Source organism: Neofelis nebulosa, chromosome 3 (assembly GCF_028018385.1).
Source record: "Neofelis nebulosa isolate mNeoNeb1 chromosome 3, mNeoNeb1.pri, whole genome shotgun sequence".
In the NCBI taxonomy this organism is placed as follows: Eukaryota; Metazoa; Chordata; class Mammalia; order Carnivora; family Felidae; genus Neofelis; species Neofelis nebulosa.
The window spans coordinates 89,144,439-89,158,585 of NC_080784.1; the positions used below are offsets into that span (position 1 = coordinate 89,144,439).

At 36.2% G+C, this 14,147-nt stretch overlaps 1 protein-coding gene across 3 annotated transcripts in view; it reads left to right on the top strand.

The window, feature by feature from the left end:
* Nucleotides 1–6,297: 6,297 nt before the first annotated feature.
* The window catches only part of SLC7A11 (solute carrier family 7 member 11), a 167,722-nt gene continuing 159,872 nt past the window's right edge, over nt 6,298–14,147 (top strand). The window contains exons 1-2 of one of the 3 annotated variants that reach the window (XM_058721369.1): nt 6,298–7,179; nt 10,935–11,061. In XM_058721369.1, the coding sequence (XP_058577352.1) occupies nt 6,903–7,179; nt 10,935–11,061 (404 nt within the window). In that variant the 5' untranslated portion in view covers nt 6,298–6,902. The remainder of the gene's footprint in view (nt 7,180–10,934; nt 11,062–14,147) is intronic. The other 2 variants (XM_058721367.1, XR_009259303.1) reach the window with 2 other exon arrangements.

The window sequence follows — 14,147 nt, forward strand, 5'->3', positions numbered from 1 at the left end:
GGTTTTCATATTATTTGGCACATAGTAATTATATCTCTTTATTATTTAAAAACTCTCTAGCTCTCTAAGATAGTCTCTCTTTTTCATTATAGATTTAATTAATTCCCTAATTTTTCCTTGCTCACTTTTGTTAGACTTTTATCTGTATTAGTCTTTACAAATAATTAAAATTTGCTGGTGGAAATGTTTCCTATTGCCTTTTTATTCTTACCTCCATGCCTCCTAGAATTATCATTTTTCTTCTTGGAATATAGTCTTTTTCTCTCAAATTTCGTGTTGGATAATTGGCTTATTTGCCTAAATCTTTCTTTTTAATTTTTAAAATTTTATTTTTTATTAAAAATGTTTTCATGTTTATTTTTAAGAAAGAGAGACAGAGTGTGAGCAGAGGAGGGGCAGAGAGAGAGGGAGACAAAGAATCCAAAGCAGCCTCCAGGCTCTGAGCTATCAGCATACAGCCTGACACAGGGCTTGAACCCATGAACCGAGAGATCATGACCTGAGCTGAAGTCAGATGCTTAACTGACTGAGCCTCCCAGGCACCCTTAATTTTTAAAAATTTTTAAACATTTTAATCCCAGTATAGTTAACATACAGTATTGTATTACTTGTAGGTGTACAATATAGTGATCCAATAATTCCATACATCACTCAGTGCTCATCCTGGTAAGTGTAATCCCTTTCACCTATTTCACCCATCCCCCCTTCCACCTCCCCTATGGTAATAATAAGTTTGTTCTCTATAGTTAGGAGTCTGGTTTTTGGCCTATCTCTTTTTTCTTTCTTCCATTGTTTTGTTTCTTAAATTCTGCATATGAGTGAAATCATCTGGTATTTGTCATTCTCTTATTTTGCATAGCATAATACTCTCCAGATCCATCCCATGGTGTTGCAAATGGCCCAATTTCATTCTTTTCTTATGGCTGAATAATATTCCATTGTGTGTACATATTATCTCTTCTTTATCCGTCTACTGATGGGCACTTGGGTTGCTTCCATAATTTGGTTAATGTAAATAATGCTGCAATAAACATAGAGATCCATATATCTTTTTTGGATTAGTGTTTTCATATTCTTTTTCAAAAATTTTTAAAAATATTTATTTATTTTTGAGAGAGAGACAGACACAGTATGAGTAGGGGAGGTGCAGAGAGAGAAGGAGACACAGAATCCAAAGCAGGCTCCAGGCCCTGAGCTGTGGAGCACTGAGCCCAACATGGGGCTCGAACTCATGGACCATGAGATCATGACCTGAACTGAAGTTGGATGCTCAACCAACTGAGCCACCCAGGCGCCCCTAGTGTATTCATATTCTTTGAGTTAATACCCAGTAGTGGAATTACTGGATCATATGGTAATTCTATTTTTAATTTTTTAAGGAACCTCCATACTATTTTCCACAGTGGCTGTACAAATTTGCATTCCCACTAACAGTGCATGATGGTTTCTTAATATTTTGATTAATGCAACTTACAGCTTTAAATTTTCTTCTTATAATTTTTTACTGAGTCTCACAAATTTGAACATATATCTATTATTTAATTTTAAGTATTTTGTGATTATTTTTATGTTTCTTCTTTAATGTAATGATAAATTGATAATATATATACACACACACACATATAATGTAAAGGTAAATTGATAATATATGTATATACACACACACATATAATACACATATATGTGTGTGTGTGTGTGTATATATTTTTAATTTCCAGACATGCAAGATGTATTTTTTTTAGTTTTACAATTGTTATTTTTAATTTTGTTGCATTATGGCAAGGGTGTATAGTATGCATGTTAATTCTTTGGAACTTATTAGGATTTCCCATGTATCTTAGACGTGGTTTTTTTTATGAAAGCTTTATATATACTTCAAAATGATCTGTATTTTCTATGTGGTGGACAGGAAGTTCTCTATAGAGCTACTGTCCTAAGGTTGTTAATCATATTCTTCATATTTTCTGTAGTTTTGCTTATTTGTCTGCTTGGTCTGCTTTTGAGAGGATATCATAAAATTTCAACTAAAATGTTTGTTTTAATAAATTGAATTTTTATATAAATAAAGTACAAAAATATATGTGTACAGTCCAGTGAATTATCTCAAAGTTAAAAAATGAATGTAATCACTCCACAGGTTGTTAAGTAGCACATTACCAGGACCCTAGAACTGCTTTTGTGCCCTCTCTCAATCACTAGAATCCACTTATCTCCAAAGAAAATCATAAGAGTCCTTACCCATAGAGTAATTTGCTTGTTTTTAAATATGTAAATTAAATCATATAGTATGTATCTTATTTTGCATGTCTCCTAACATTATATGAGAGTTATCTATATTGTTGTACACAGCCATTGTTCCTCTTTTATTGTTGTCTTGTATTTTGCTGAATAAGTAAAGGGATACATCTATCCATTCTACCCTTTATGGATATTGGTGTTATTTTTATTATTGGCTATTATAAATAAAGCTACTATGAATATTTTCATCTATGTCTTTTTGCACATGGATATCCTGAATTTGGGAAATGGAATTTATTGGTCAAAGAATACATGTGTGTTTAACTTTAGTAGATTACACTAAACGATTTTGCATAATGAATGCAACAGTTTGTACTCCCACCAGCAGAGTATTGCACCACCATGTTAACACTCTGGCTGTTGTCACTCTTTCTTATGTGAGCCACTATGATGATAGGAATTAATATCACATTGTGATTTTAGTTTTAATTCCCCTAATGAGTAGTATGGTTTTGCAGTTTTTTAAAAAATACATTGACCATTTTATCAACTGTCTGTTCATATTTCTTGCCCATTTTCTATTGGGTTGTCTGTCTTTTCCCTATTAATTTGTAGGAATTTATTATTTATTCTGAACATGAGATCTTTGCCAGTTGCAAATACTTTCTCTTATTTTGTGGTTTGCTTTTTTAATCATTTAATCATGTCTTTTGATGAACTGAAATTCTTAATTTTACTATATTTAAATATATCTTTCTTTTATGATTAGTACTTTGTATGTCCCTTTTAAGAAATCCCTGCTTACACCCATTGAAGAATATGTTTTATATTTTCTTTTAGATCAGCAGTGTCTATTAGAACCATAATGTGAGCAAGCAATTTATACCACGTATATATTTTTAATTTTAAGTAGCCACATTAAAAAATAGAATGAAACAGGTGAAATTAATATGAATAATACAATTATTAAGGAGATTATTTTGTTCTTTTTTTTAAAAATAAGGTTTCAAATTCTAGTGGATATTTTACACTTACAGCACATCCCAGTTGGACTAGCCACATATCAGATGCTGATAACCACATGTGTCTAATGACTATCGTATATCATATACCAACCCAGTTTAGGAGCTTTAATGATATGCCATTTACATTTAGCTACACCATTCCTGTTGCTGTGTGTGTGTGTGTGTGTGTGTGTGTGTGTGTGTGTGGCATGAAGTAGCTTATCTAACAAGGAAACTATGTAGCTTATAGGATTGAAGAAAGATCTTCAGGATCTAGAGCCAATCTGGGTCCCTTAGGAACTATACCTGGCCTTGATGATGCTGGGATTTTGTAAGTGTCTCTTATCTCTGCATATTCTCTTTTATGTCATGAGGATTTACTAAACATGGCAGGACACATGGCCACCAGTTGTTCTGGGTCACATCTTTACAACTTCCAATAGTTGAGAAAAGATAAATCTAATTTTGTTTAATAATATCCTGGCTCAGGTCACATTCCTAAACCCTCCAGCCAGGAAGGGTATTTTTTTAACTTTTTTTTTTTTTTTAACGTTTATTTATTATTGAGACACAGAAAGAGAGAGAGACAGAGCATGAGCATGGGAGGGGCACAGAGAGGAGGAGGCACAGACTCTGAAGTAGGCTCCAGGTTCTGAGCTGTCAGCACAGAGCCCAACGTGGGGCTCGAACTCACACACCACGAGATCATGACCTAAGCCAAAGTCGGACGTTTAAGTGACTGAGCCACCCAGGCGCCCCTAGGATTATTTTTGGCCAAGTCATTATGTGTCCATATTTATAATCATGAGACAGAAATTATTACCAGAAAAGGGAAGCAACCACAGTATATCACATCTGCTTCTTATATAAGATAATTTAGAGATCTGGGGTTATCCATTGTATACAAAAAGCACTAAATAAATATTTGTAAATAGGGATAACCTGGGATAACCTCCTGATTTGACAGGAATGCTTAAAATAAGGACTGAAGCAGGTGGAAGAATATAAATGCATTTGCTTGGAATTCGTTTTTATGATACACACATATTTGAAGACTATAAATTTTTAGTTTATAAGTTTAGGACTGTTGATTATAAGGGTTTGTTAATATTGAAGATAACTTAAAATTTACTGTGTAACCTGAATTTTCTGCAAATTTGTGGGTGGCTGGAAGAGGTATGTTCATGTCTGCAGCTTTGCAGAATTTTTGAATATGACTTTCTTACATGACAGTAATAATCCTTTTGGCCATTAGTCTGACTTCAAGTTTTCTCTGTACATATGTTTAAAATACTGAAAAGGAGGAGAATGTTATTTAATATTGAAAAAAACATTTTTTCTTCTTTTAGAATTTATCTAACTTCCTGTCTCAGTGGGATCTTAGTCTCAGCTTATTAATTCAGTCATTTAGCACAAAATTTAAAATTGAAGTGTGGTTTGGTGTGAGGTACAGATAAAAAGTTATTCCCTGGGATTTCCAGTGTTCTACTTTTAAGTCCTATTTCTTCAGCACTAACCTATTCTCCTTTTGGGGAAACAAAAGCCTCTCCCTTCACTTGTGTGAGGGGAAAAAAGGTAGGGAGGAGGAGGAGGAGGGGGGGGGAGAATTTTCCTTTAGCTGTCTCTTTTAGGGATATCAATAAGGTTAAAAGAGGGAAACTACCCATTTTTTCTTTATGAAAGGCATAACGACAGGGAAAAACTATTTGGGCTGTATAAAAACCCTGACTTGGGATACCTAAAGCAAATTATATAGGAATTAGGTGGAAAATATGAAAAGGAAATGATACAGCTGCATTTATTTGGATGGTAGAACACTGACATGGTATAATTTTCTCAGGTGCCAAAATAACAGAAAATGGTTCTGACCTTCTTTCTCCACGCTGCTTTCCTAGTGGCTATTTCTTTCTTGCATCCTCTGGACCTCCCACCCACCTCATCCCCCACCTCTTGCACACAAGTTTTTTTGTTTGTTATTCTTGTTCAGACATTCCGAAGTATACTTAATGGTGTTTGTAAACGTGGCTTCAGGATAATGATAAGGTCAAATTCTTCCCACTGCATCTAAAACCACCTACAACCACAGCCAAAAGTGATATCTAGAATGAAATCTGGCCATTTGCAACAATATGGACAGAACTGGAGGGTATTATGCTAAGCAAATTAAGTCAGTCAGAGAAAGACAGATACCACATAATTTCACTCATATGTGGAATTTGAGAAACTTGACGGATGATCGATCATAGGGGAAGGTAGAATTCCTTTTCTGTTGGTATTTGTTTTAGGGACACTAGATTCAGAAAGTTAGTAGGGTTTTAAAGTGTTTTGCCTTTCTTACCATTTTAAGTAAACATTTTAATCTCAGCTTATATTTTCAATTCATTTTAAATTTAAAATAATGATATAACAATACTTCATACATGTTAGAAAAAAAATCATACCTAATATCATCACCTTCCCAAACTATTATTCTATGTGTTCCTTTTTAAGTTTTTGCTATATGCATAGTTTTATGTCATTGTAACTACTGCTTAATTTTAAAATTACTTTTTTTTTTGGTAATTCAATGAAACAACATGCAAATGAAGAATATGTATCTTTTACTTTAGGACGACACCTAGAGCTGATGAGAATCAGAAAACAGCTGTTTTCTGGAGTCACTGTGATTTTTAAATTTGTCACACTCAGGTAGTGACTTTAAATACAAGTTTACTACTGGTAGCAAGAAATAATTTTTCTCTTTTAATGTTGAGTAAGTCTCACAGTTGTATGTCTGACAGCAACCATACAGAATCAGTCTCGCTTGACTGTATTGTTCAGAAACCCAAAGTAAAAAAAATAAAAATAAATAACCAGAAAACATGAAATCTCAAAATGTTTTGTTATAAAGAATGCAGCTTTGGGTTACGCTCTATTATCAAAACAGCTGCGCGTGACATGTCTTTATACGTAAGTTAAAAAAGAAACTCCTCGCAAAGCAGTGATCATTTCCTGTTTCATTTTTCATTTTCTTTTCGCGCGAAGAGCTTTTGTCCCTCACTAGGAGTTGCTTTAAATCTCTGGGAAGGTCTGTTCCGAATTTACTCCTCCTGGATTGGTTAAGATCCCTTTTAAGTGTGTGCTTTGTTCTCTGAAAAGCTGAGGTCAGTTGAGCAACATGCTGCTAATGTTTGGGGGGAAAAAAAAAAAGAGCTGAGTAATGCTGGAGCCTTCTCATGTGGCTGATGCAAACCTGGAGAATTTGCATCATCATTAAGCTGGAATAAGTTGGTGTGACAGGCAGGAGCTTAAATACCAGCCCATGAGGAAGCTGAGCTGGTCTGTAATGATAGGGCGGTAGCAGCAGCCGCAGCCGCAGAGGTAGAGTCGGAGGTGGTGGAGGAGCGAGAGCACCATGAACACACAGGTGTTTCTGAGGAGTAATCAGAGAGCTGTGAAGGAGAAAAAGGCACCATTGAGTTTTTACCTGTGAACACAATAGCCCTGAGAGAGACAATCTGAAAGCAAAGAGGAAGAGATTTGGTCAGTCACACCAAGAGAGACCAAAGTGGAAAGTTTTGGGTTTTGTTCTTGTTTTTGTTTGGTTTTGTTTGGTTTTGTTGTTGTTTTTGTTGTTTTTTTTTTTTTCCTGTGTTTCCTTTTTCCCCGCGTGTCACTACAATGGTCAAAAAGCCTGTTGTGTCCACCATCTCCAGTGGAGGTTACCTGCAGGGGAATGTTAATGGGAAGCTGCCTTCTTTGGGTGGCAAGGAGCCACCTGGGCAGGAGAAAGTGGTGCTGAAGAAGAAAATCACTTTGCTGAGGGGCATCTCCATCATCATTGGCACGATCATTGGAGCAGGAATCTTCATCTCTCCTAAGGGCGTGCTCCAGAACACGGGCAGCGTGGGCATGTCTCTGATTATCTGGACAGTCTGTGGGGTCCTGTCTCTGTTTGGTGAGTGCAGCTTCTTCTCTGGGGGGTATGTCTGTGGAGCCGGGCAGTTTGCTCTCTGGGAAAGCAAAGAGTACTTTTTAAGGAGTGAATGAATGGCAAAGGCTACGCCAGAGGCTCTGATTCTTGTTGAAGTATGCGAACTACCCAAACACAGCGTCCACTGTTGGCAGGATCCTGCATTCCACCGACTTGCTTCCACAGCCCCTACTCTCTTCCCCTGACTCCGACAGACTCTTTTCTGACTTTTCCCTGTGGCCATGAGAGCAAAGGCTCACTTTGATGACCCGGGAAAATAGATGCGAGCTTTCTGTACCGGGCAGTGGTTCTCAGTGACTTGTGTTTGAGGGATCTTGGCAGCTGGCCCGCCGAATGAAACACCTGTGAAGTGAAACCCGGCATGGCCTATTTAGACACAGAACTTAGTATTCAACAGAAGTTTGACAGTGTTTTTATTGGCAAAATAAACCGCGGGGGGGGGGGGGGAGGGCAGTCTTCTTTTTAATTTGTTAACTTGGCGTGCTTGTCCATTGCTGCTATTATTTCAAAAGTCCTTGCCGTGGAAATACGTGTGGCGGCACATAACTCAATTCCTGTGATAAGTGGGAATATTGCAAGGGTCTGAGCGCATTTCAAAGTTTTTCAATCTCTCGTCTCTCCCTGTCACCCCTAAATGTTTGCAACATGAATAGTAAAACCGGAACTGAGTGTTAGTTTGCTGTGCTTGCCCAGATCTACTTTCTTCATTTATAGTTCACTGGGTCTTCACGGACGTAGATAACTTGCCCGCCTGTTCACTGAGTTAACCTGCACAGAACTAGTAGTAGAAGGATGACTATTAGTTTTGCTTCGAGTTCTAGATCTCTTTTGTTGATTTGATATTGACAGCAAAGAGGTAATAGATACCTTTCACGGGGTGCGCAAGTTACTAGAAAGCTACCTGAGTTCCTTACAAAGGTGACAAAAGCTGGTGAATGGTCAAAAAAATAAAATTTTATCTACACTATGGGGGAAAATGTCCAACATGTATCTGCTCTTTCGTGGCAACCAGTATGTTTTAATTCCAAAAGGCCCTGCTCTTTAAAGGTACTAACAGAAAGCTTTGTCCTAACTCTAGGACTAAGTACTAACTCTTGGTCCTACATGTACCAATCCATTCATTCTGAAGGCCTTGTGGTGTTTTAATGCATTGGTTTGGGTATTCATCTAGAGAAGTCAGATTTCCATCAGGAAGAAGTAAAATTCATTAAAACAATGCTGTGGTATAGAAAGATGTGTAGAAGAATTATTTTAGGTTTTTAAAAAGAGTTGGTGGTATTCTGTATGGTTCTGGCATGTACATTTATAGACAAAGAGAAACCTATTCATTGTTCTTCTTAACTGACTTTGTGCACCCTCAGTCTTTACTCTTCTACAAGTACTTGTAAATTGAGAATAAATCAATGTCTGATAGGAAAAACCATAACCAATTTCCTGGACTTTTCATACTTCTATACATGCAGCTCCCATTATGTGATTTGATTTTTATACATAATAAAAGGTTATTCACATATAGTAAAATGAATTGCTGTGAGGATTGAACTAGTTAAAATGCTATTCCACTAGGAAAATATGGTTCTGTGTAAGTATATCAACTCAAGCAGAAGCTCAGGAAAAAAAAATGTTAAAAGGACTAGCTCAGGTTACATTTGAGTTGATATTCTTTGATTACTAATCCCAGGGAGCATGCTCCTGTATTAATCTTCTTATCTGTATTTACATTTTATTTGTCACTTAAGTTCCTAGGAGCTTTTTGACAGGAGTGCCTTCCTAACAGGAAGCAAAGCAAAATGTAAGGAAAACAAATACTTTCTCTTAGAACTCTAGAACTCGGGAACTACGAGTAAAGAATCTGTATATTTGGTTTACAATTTTTTAAAAGCCAGGGTCAATACATGGATTTTTACATCTTGTTTTGAACTTTTTTCATCTGGGTAAAATGGTTATGGAGCTTGAGACTTTTAAATGAAAATCTCATTCCTCCCGAACTCAATTTAAACCTAGGGCAACCATCCTGGAGTTTCAACAAAGCAGACACAGGTCTAGGTATTGATTGTCTGGCAATAAATTCTGAGGTACTTAAGACTTTCCAATAACATTTTATATGGGAAGCTCTTTTATACAGGCTACCAACATGGCGACTGGTTTCCACCAGAGTGAATTGCAACCAGTTACAATTAGTTACAAATAGGCAAACTATATTAGTGGTCCTCAAATATTAATTTGCAGACTAGGTGTTTTAAAATCATCTGTATAGGGGTGCCTGGGTGGCTCATTTGGTTAAGCATCTGACTCTTGACTTCAGCTCAGGTCATGATCTCATGGTTCATGAGTTCAAGCCCAGCATGGGAGTCTCCTTGGGATTCTGTCTCTCTCTCTGCTTCTCCCCTGCTTTCTCTCTCTCTCTCTCAAAATAAATTAAAAAAACTTAAAAAGATAATAAAATCATCTGTACAAAATTTAAAATAATAGACTTGTGTGGCTCTCTCTGTTGGAGAGTTTGGACTGACTTGGTAGCGAACAAATTGTAGGGTATGGCCTTAGATTCTGTTTTCGTGTGTATGCTTTTGTGTGTGTGGAAATTTACTCTCAGGTGATTCTGATACAGAGCTAGGTTTGGGAATAGGATCAACGATACTAAGATATAACTGAATATCCAAATTTTATACATGTTGACAGTTCTGCATGAAGCTTTACTATAATAATTTCCCACACTTCTAGTCTCTGAAGTAGTTCAAGCAAAAATTTGTGTTACATTTGAGTACTTTGCGGAATGAATAGAATTTTTCACGTAGTACCAAGATGTATTTTTCATTTTCTTGGTAGTTAATTGCTCAAATTAATAGGCATATTTCATGAGGTATTCTCAATGTATCAGGCCCAGTACTGTCCTTGGAGCCCAATATCGCATTTATAAACACAACTCCCTTATGAGGTAAGAATTGAGATCTCATTTTATAGATAAAGTAACTTACATTTGGGGAGGTTACATAACTTGCTCAAGCCCATGTGGATTGCATTGCTAAATGTTAAGATGGCTAAATGTTTATAATTAATTTTACCTAATATACATAAGTTATAGCATCTCTTTTTAAACAGTATGTTCTTTTAACTACTCAGAAGTGTAGTCTTCAAAAAATATCCAAGAAAATCTTTTCTAGAAATAGAATATTGGAGTCAAGATTCATTTTCTTGACAAACCATATCCTACAAATTAAATGAAGTCTTGCAAGGCCAAGAGTCTATCCTTTTCTGAAGCACAAATAAATTTTGTTAATTTTGATGTGCAACAGAAATACCATTTATTAAAAGGATTCTTAATATAATAAGGTCAATTTGGGATAATTCCTTGTCTTGGTGTGTAGTTCCTTTTAAAATAGGTTGGTATTATTGGCATCTATCTTCTCTTTTTCTCAGGTTTGAGATTCATAATTCTTAATAATATGATATTATTTTAGAAGTTTGTCTTTACCATTTCAAATAAAATTACATTGTTTGAACAGAATGAACTAGATCTCAACCATGCGGAAGTTAGAAAAGGAATTTGATGGCTCCTAACAATCAGATGACTGTTAACTTCTCTTGAAATAAACACCTCACTCAGACCAAAGGATGTAGTAACATGTTACCTAAACATAAGTATTGTTGCATCAACTCTACCTTCGGATGACTAATTAATATTTTAATTTTGTACCTTTTTTATTATGAATACTTCACAGGAGCCTTGTCCTATGCTGAATTGGGAACAAGTATAAAGAAATCTGGTGGTCATTATACATACATTCTGGAAGTCTTTGGCCCATTACCAGCTTTCGTACGAGTCTGGGTGGAACTGCTCATAATACGGTGAGAGCATAGATAAGAAAACAGTTAAGGAAAAATAAATCCATTCATTACACCCTTCTTTAAATCATCTTAATTGTCTTTAACTGATTAGAAATATGTGTGTCATGTGCCTATGTTGTAAACATGTCTATTTCAGGATGTGAAATCTATGATAAGATACCTCTCTCAATGTTTTGAATGCAGTTTTCTCACTGGCAATAGTTCTCAGTTCCTGCCAAACTTTTACAGTGTCTGATTTTCTTTAATATTCAATTATCTTCTGACATTTCTAGAAAGTATGTTGACTCGAAAGGATACGAAGCATCAGAATCCACCTTGATAAATCATGCGTTTTGACTGGCCAGACAAAATTAAATGTTATGCTAGTAGGTGGAGTTTTTCTTCCTGTAGATTCCATTGTCTTTTAACTTTCCTCAATTGTCGTGACTAGGAAACTTCTGTGCCTAACAACTTAGTGTGTCACTGAGTTTTATACTTTGCACACAAAAATGACTTGACATGAATGACTCATTTTCTCTTGTTAAGCAAATCAGCGAACTATAGTTGCCCAAAAAAAAAAAAAGCTTTATTGCTGTAAAAAATTGTCTTCATTTAAAATCCAAACAAATATTGCTAAGTCACTCTGAATAGCAAATTTCCTTTCACATTGTGGGAAACCTGTGATGTCATGTGTACAGTTCAGAGTAACATGCTTCCTTAAGGTAACTGCTGCCATAAGATGTGACTTACACATCCTGATTGTAGAGCTTAACGGTAATAACTGGAGAAACTTGTTCTTACTGTAAACTTATCGGACATACACAGCTGAGAGCGCCAGCGAGCTTTTATCCTAATATTTGGGGCATAAGTGGCAAATGCAGGGCTAATAAGTATCGATTTAACACTAGCCATGATTTTTATAGTCATAGGCATTTCTTTTTTAACAAAGAGCTTAGATTGGTATTTACTTCTCTGTTAAGTCTGTTCTCATTTTAGACAATTCTGCATTATTTAAAACCTGTTATAATGAAAATAATATTAAAGAAGTATTTTGTTCCTTTTCTAAAATCTGGGATTTGCTTAGGATGTACCTTCTGCTCTTTTTTGATTTATCTGAATATTACTCTTCAAAGGTTAACCTAAATCTTACCTCTTCCACAGTTAATTTCCTGGTTACCCTAGTTTCTATTTCTTTTCTCTCTTAATTCTTCTGAAAAAAATTCAGTCTCCCATTTTTATTTGGCATTCAACATATCTTGTGTTCTTACTTAATATGTCAGGTGTCTATGTTCTTTTTACCCATTGGAACTACAGGCATTTTAAGTGCATAAGACCAAGCCTCACACTTTTGAAACCATTATACTTCTTAATCAGTGTCCTGAGCATTATAGACAGTAAATTCTTTTTGAACAACAATATTAAAGTCTTTTTGGACCATTTAATTCTTTTTGGCTGAAAGTTTAAGGTTACAATATTTTGGATTTGACATTCTCAGCATTCAAATGAAGACACTTGGGGCACCTGGGTGGCTCAGTCGGTTGAGCATCTGACTTCAGCTCAGGTCATGATCTCACAGTTCACGAGTTCCAGCACTTTGTTGGGATCTCCACTCTCAGCAAGGAGCCCACTCCCGATCTTCTGTCTCCCTCTCTCTACCCCCTCCCTTGCTCTCTCTCTCTCTCTCTCTCTCTCAAAAATAAATAAACATCAAGTGAGGACACTACTTATTCAGGGTGCTGGGCTGTTAAGATGGTGGGCGCTTTGGAGCCTGATATAGCTGCACCTGAATCCCTCTTCAGCTAGGTATGTGTTGCATGGCTTTAGCTAATTACTGGACATTGTGATGAACGTGATCATTGTGTTCACAATAGCACAGATACAGTGTTCATTCACTTATTTATTCATTCCTTAAACAGCTACTGAATGGTGAATGGTAAGTTAAAGAGACTGTAAGTGGAATGACCCACAATTCTTGCTCCCGGGTAGCTCATAATCAAATGTTATTTACATTGCAAGACAGCTGCTTCACGGTGTGTGTGAGTGTGTGTGTGTGTGTGTGTGTGTGTGTGTGTGTGTGTATGTACTGACAGAGGAAATTATCCAGATATACTCTAGAAGCTTTTTTTAAAGGGTTCATATATTCCTTTGTAATAAGAGACTCCCATTGCCTGGTTGGTCTTCTAAATAAACAGAGTAATGAATGACTTGTGGAGTGACAAGATACCTAGGTACTTTAATATTTCTCATCTGCTCATAACACCCAGGATGCCTAAATACTTAAAATTTTGCTTCAGGGTAAGTCACTCTTGTCAGAAATAATCTGTAGAACACAGATTTCAATAAAATAAATATCATATATCAGTACATAGCAGGGTCATTAGATGATTGAATTCACACATTAACCATATATTCAATGTTTATTTGGTTTCTACTTACGATAGATACTATACTAAACACTGGCAAATAATAGTGACTAAGATGGACACAGTCTTGAACTCATGATCCTCAGGGTCATGCGAGGGAAAGAGTTATCAATCAAGAAATCACATAGTGAAGATAAAGTTGCTACTGTGATCAGCACTATGAAAGGGAAGCCATGGGCCTTCGTAAAGGAGTATACTCAGAGACCTCTCACCCAACCGGAAGGGTAAAGGAATTTCCCTGGGCCAAGAAAGACTGAACAAAGATATAGGGTATAAAAAACTACCAATGAGTTGTAGGGGCTCCCGGTAAAGGGTGTTCAGCTCCTTCCAGTGAGAAGAAGCAAACTAAGAGGAAGGGAACACTTAGACTAGATGTAGCCTTCACGGAAGGATTTTGCATATTCTGAGCATGTTTTGAAAGCACTAAAATGAGGTGATCAGATTTTAATTTATGCATCAAAAATTTACAAATGATAAAGAACAGGAAAAACAGTCTTTTGTTGGGGTAAGGGAGAAGAGGGGGTCCTTGGGAAAAGAAGAAAATGAAAAAAAGTATGGTGCTATTGAGTACAAGCAGGCCAAGTTTGGAACGTAATTGTGGTTGGTTTTCTGACAATCTAAGGTGTTGGGCAACTATGAGAAGAGAAGCTGAAAGAGAAGAATGGCATGAGAAATTAGATAATT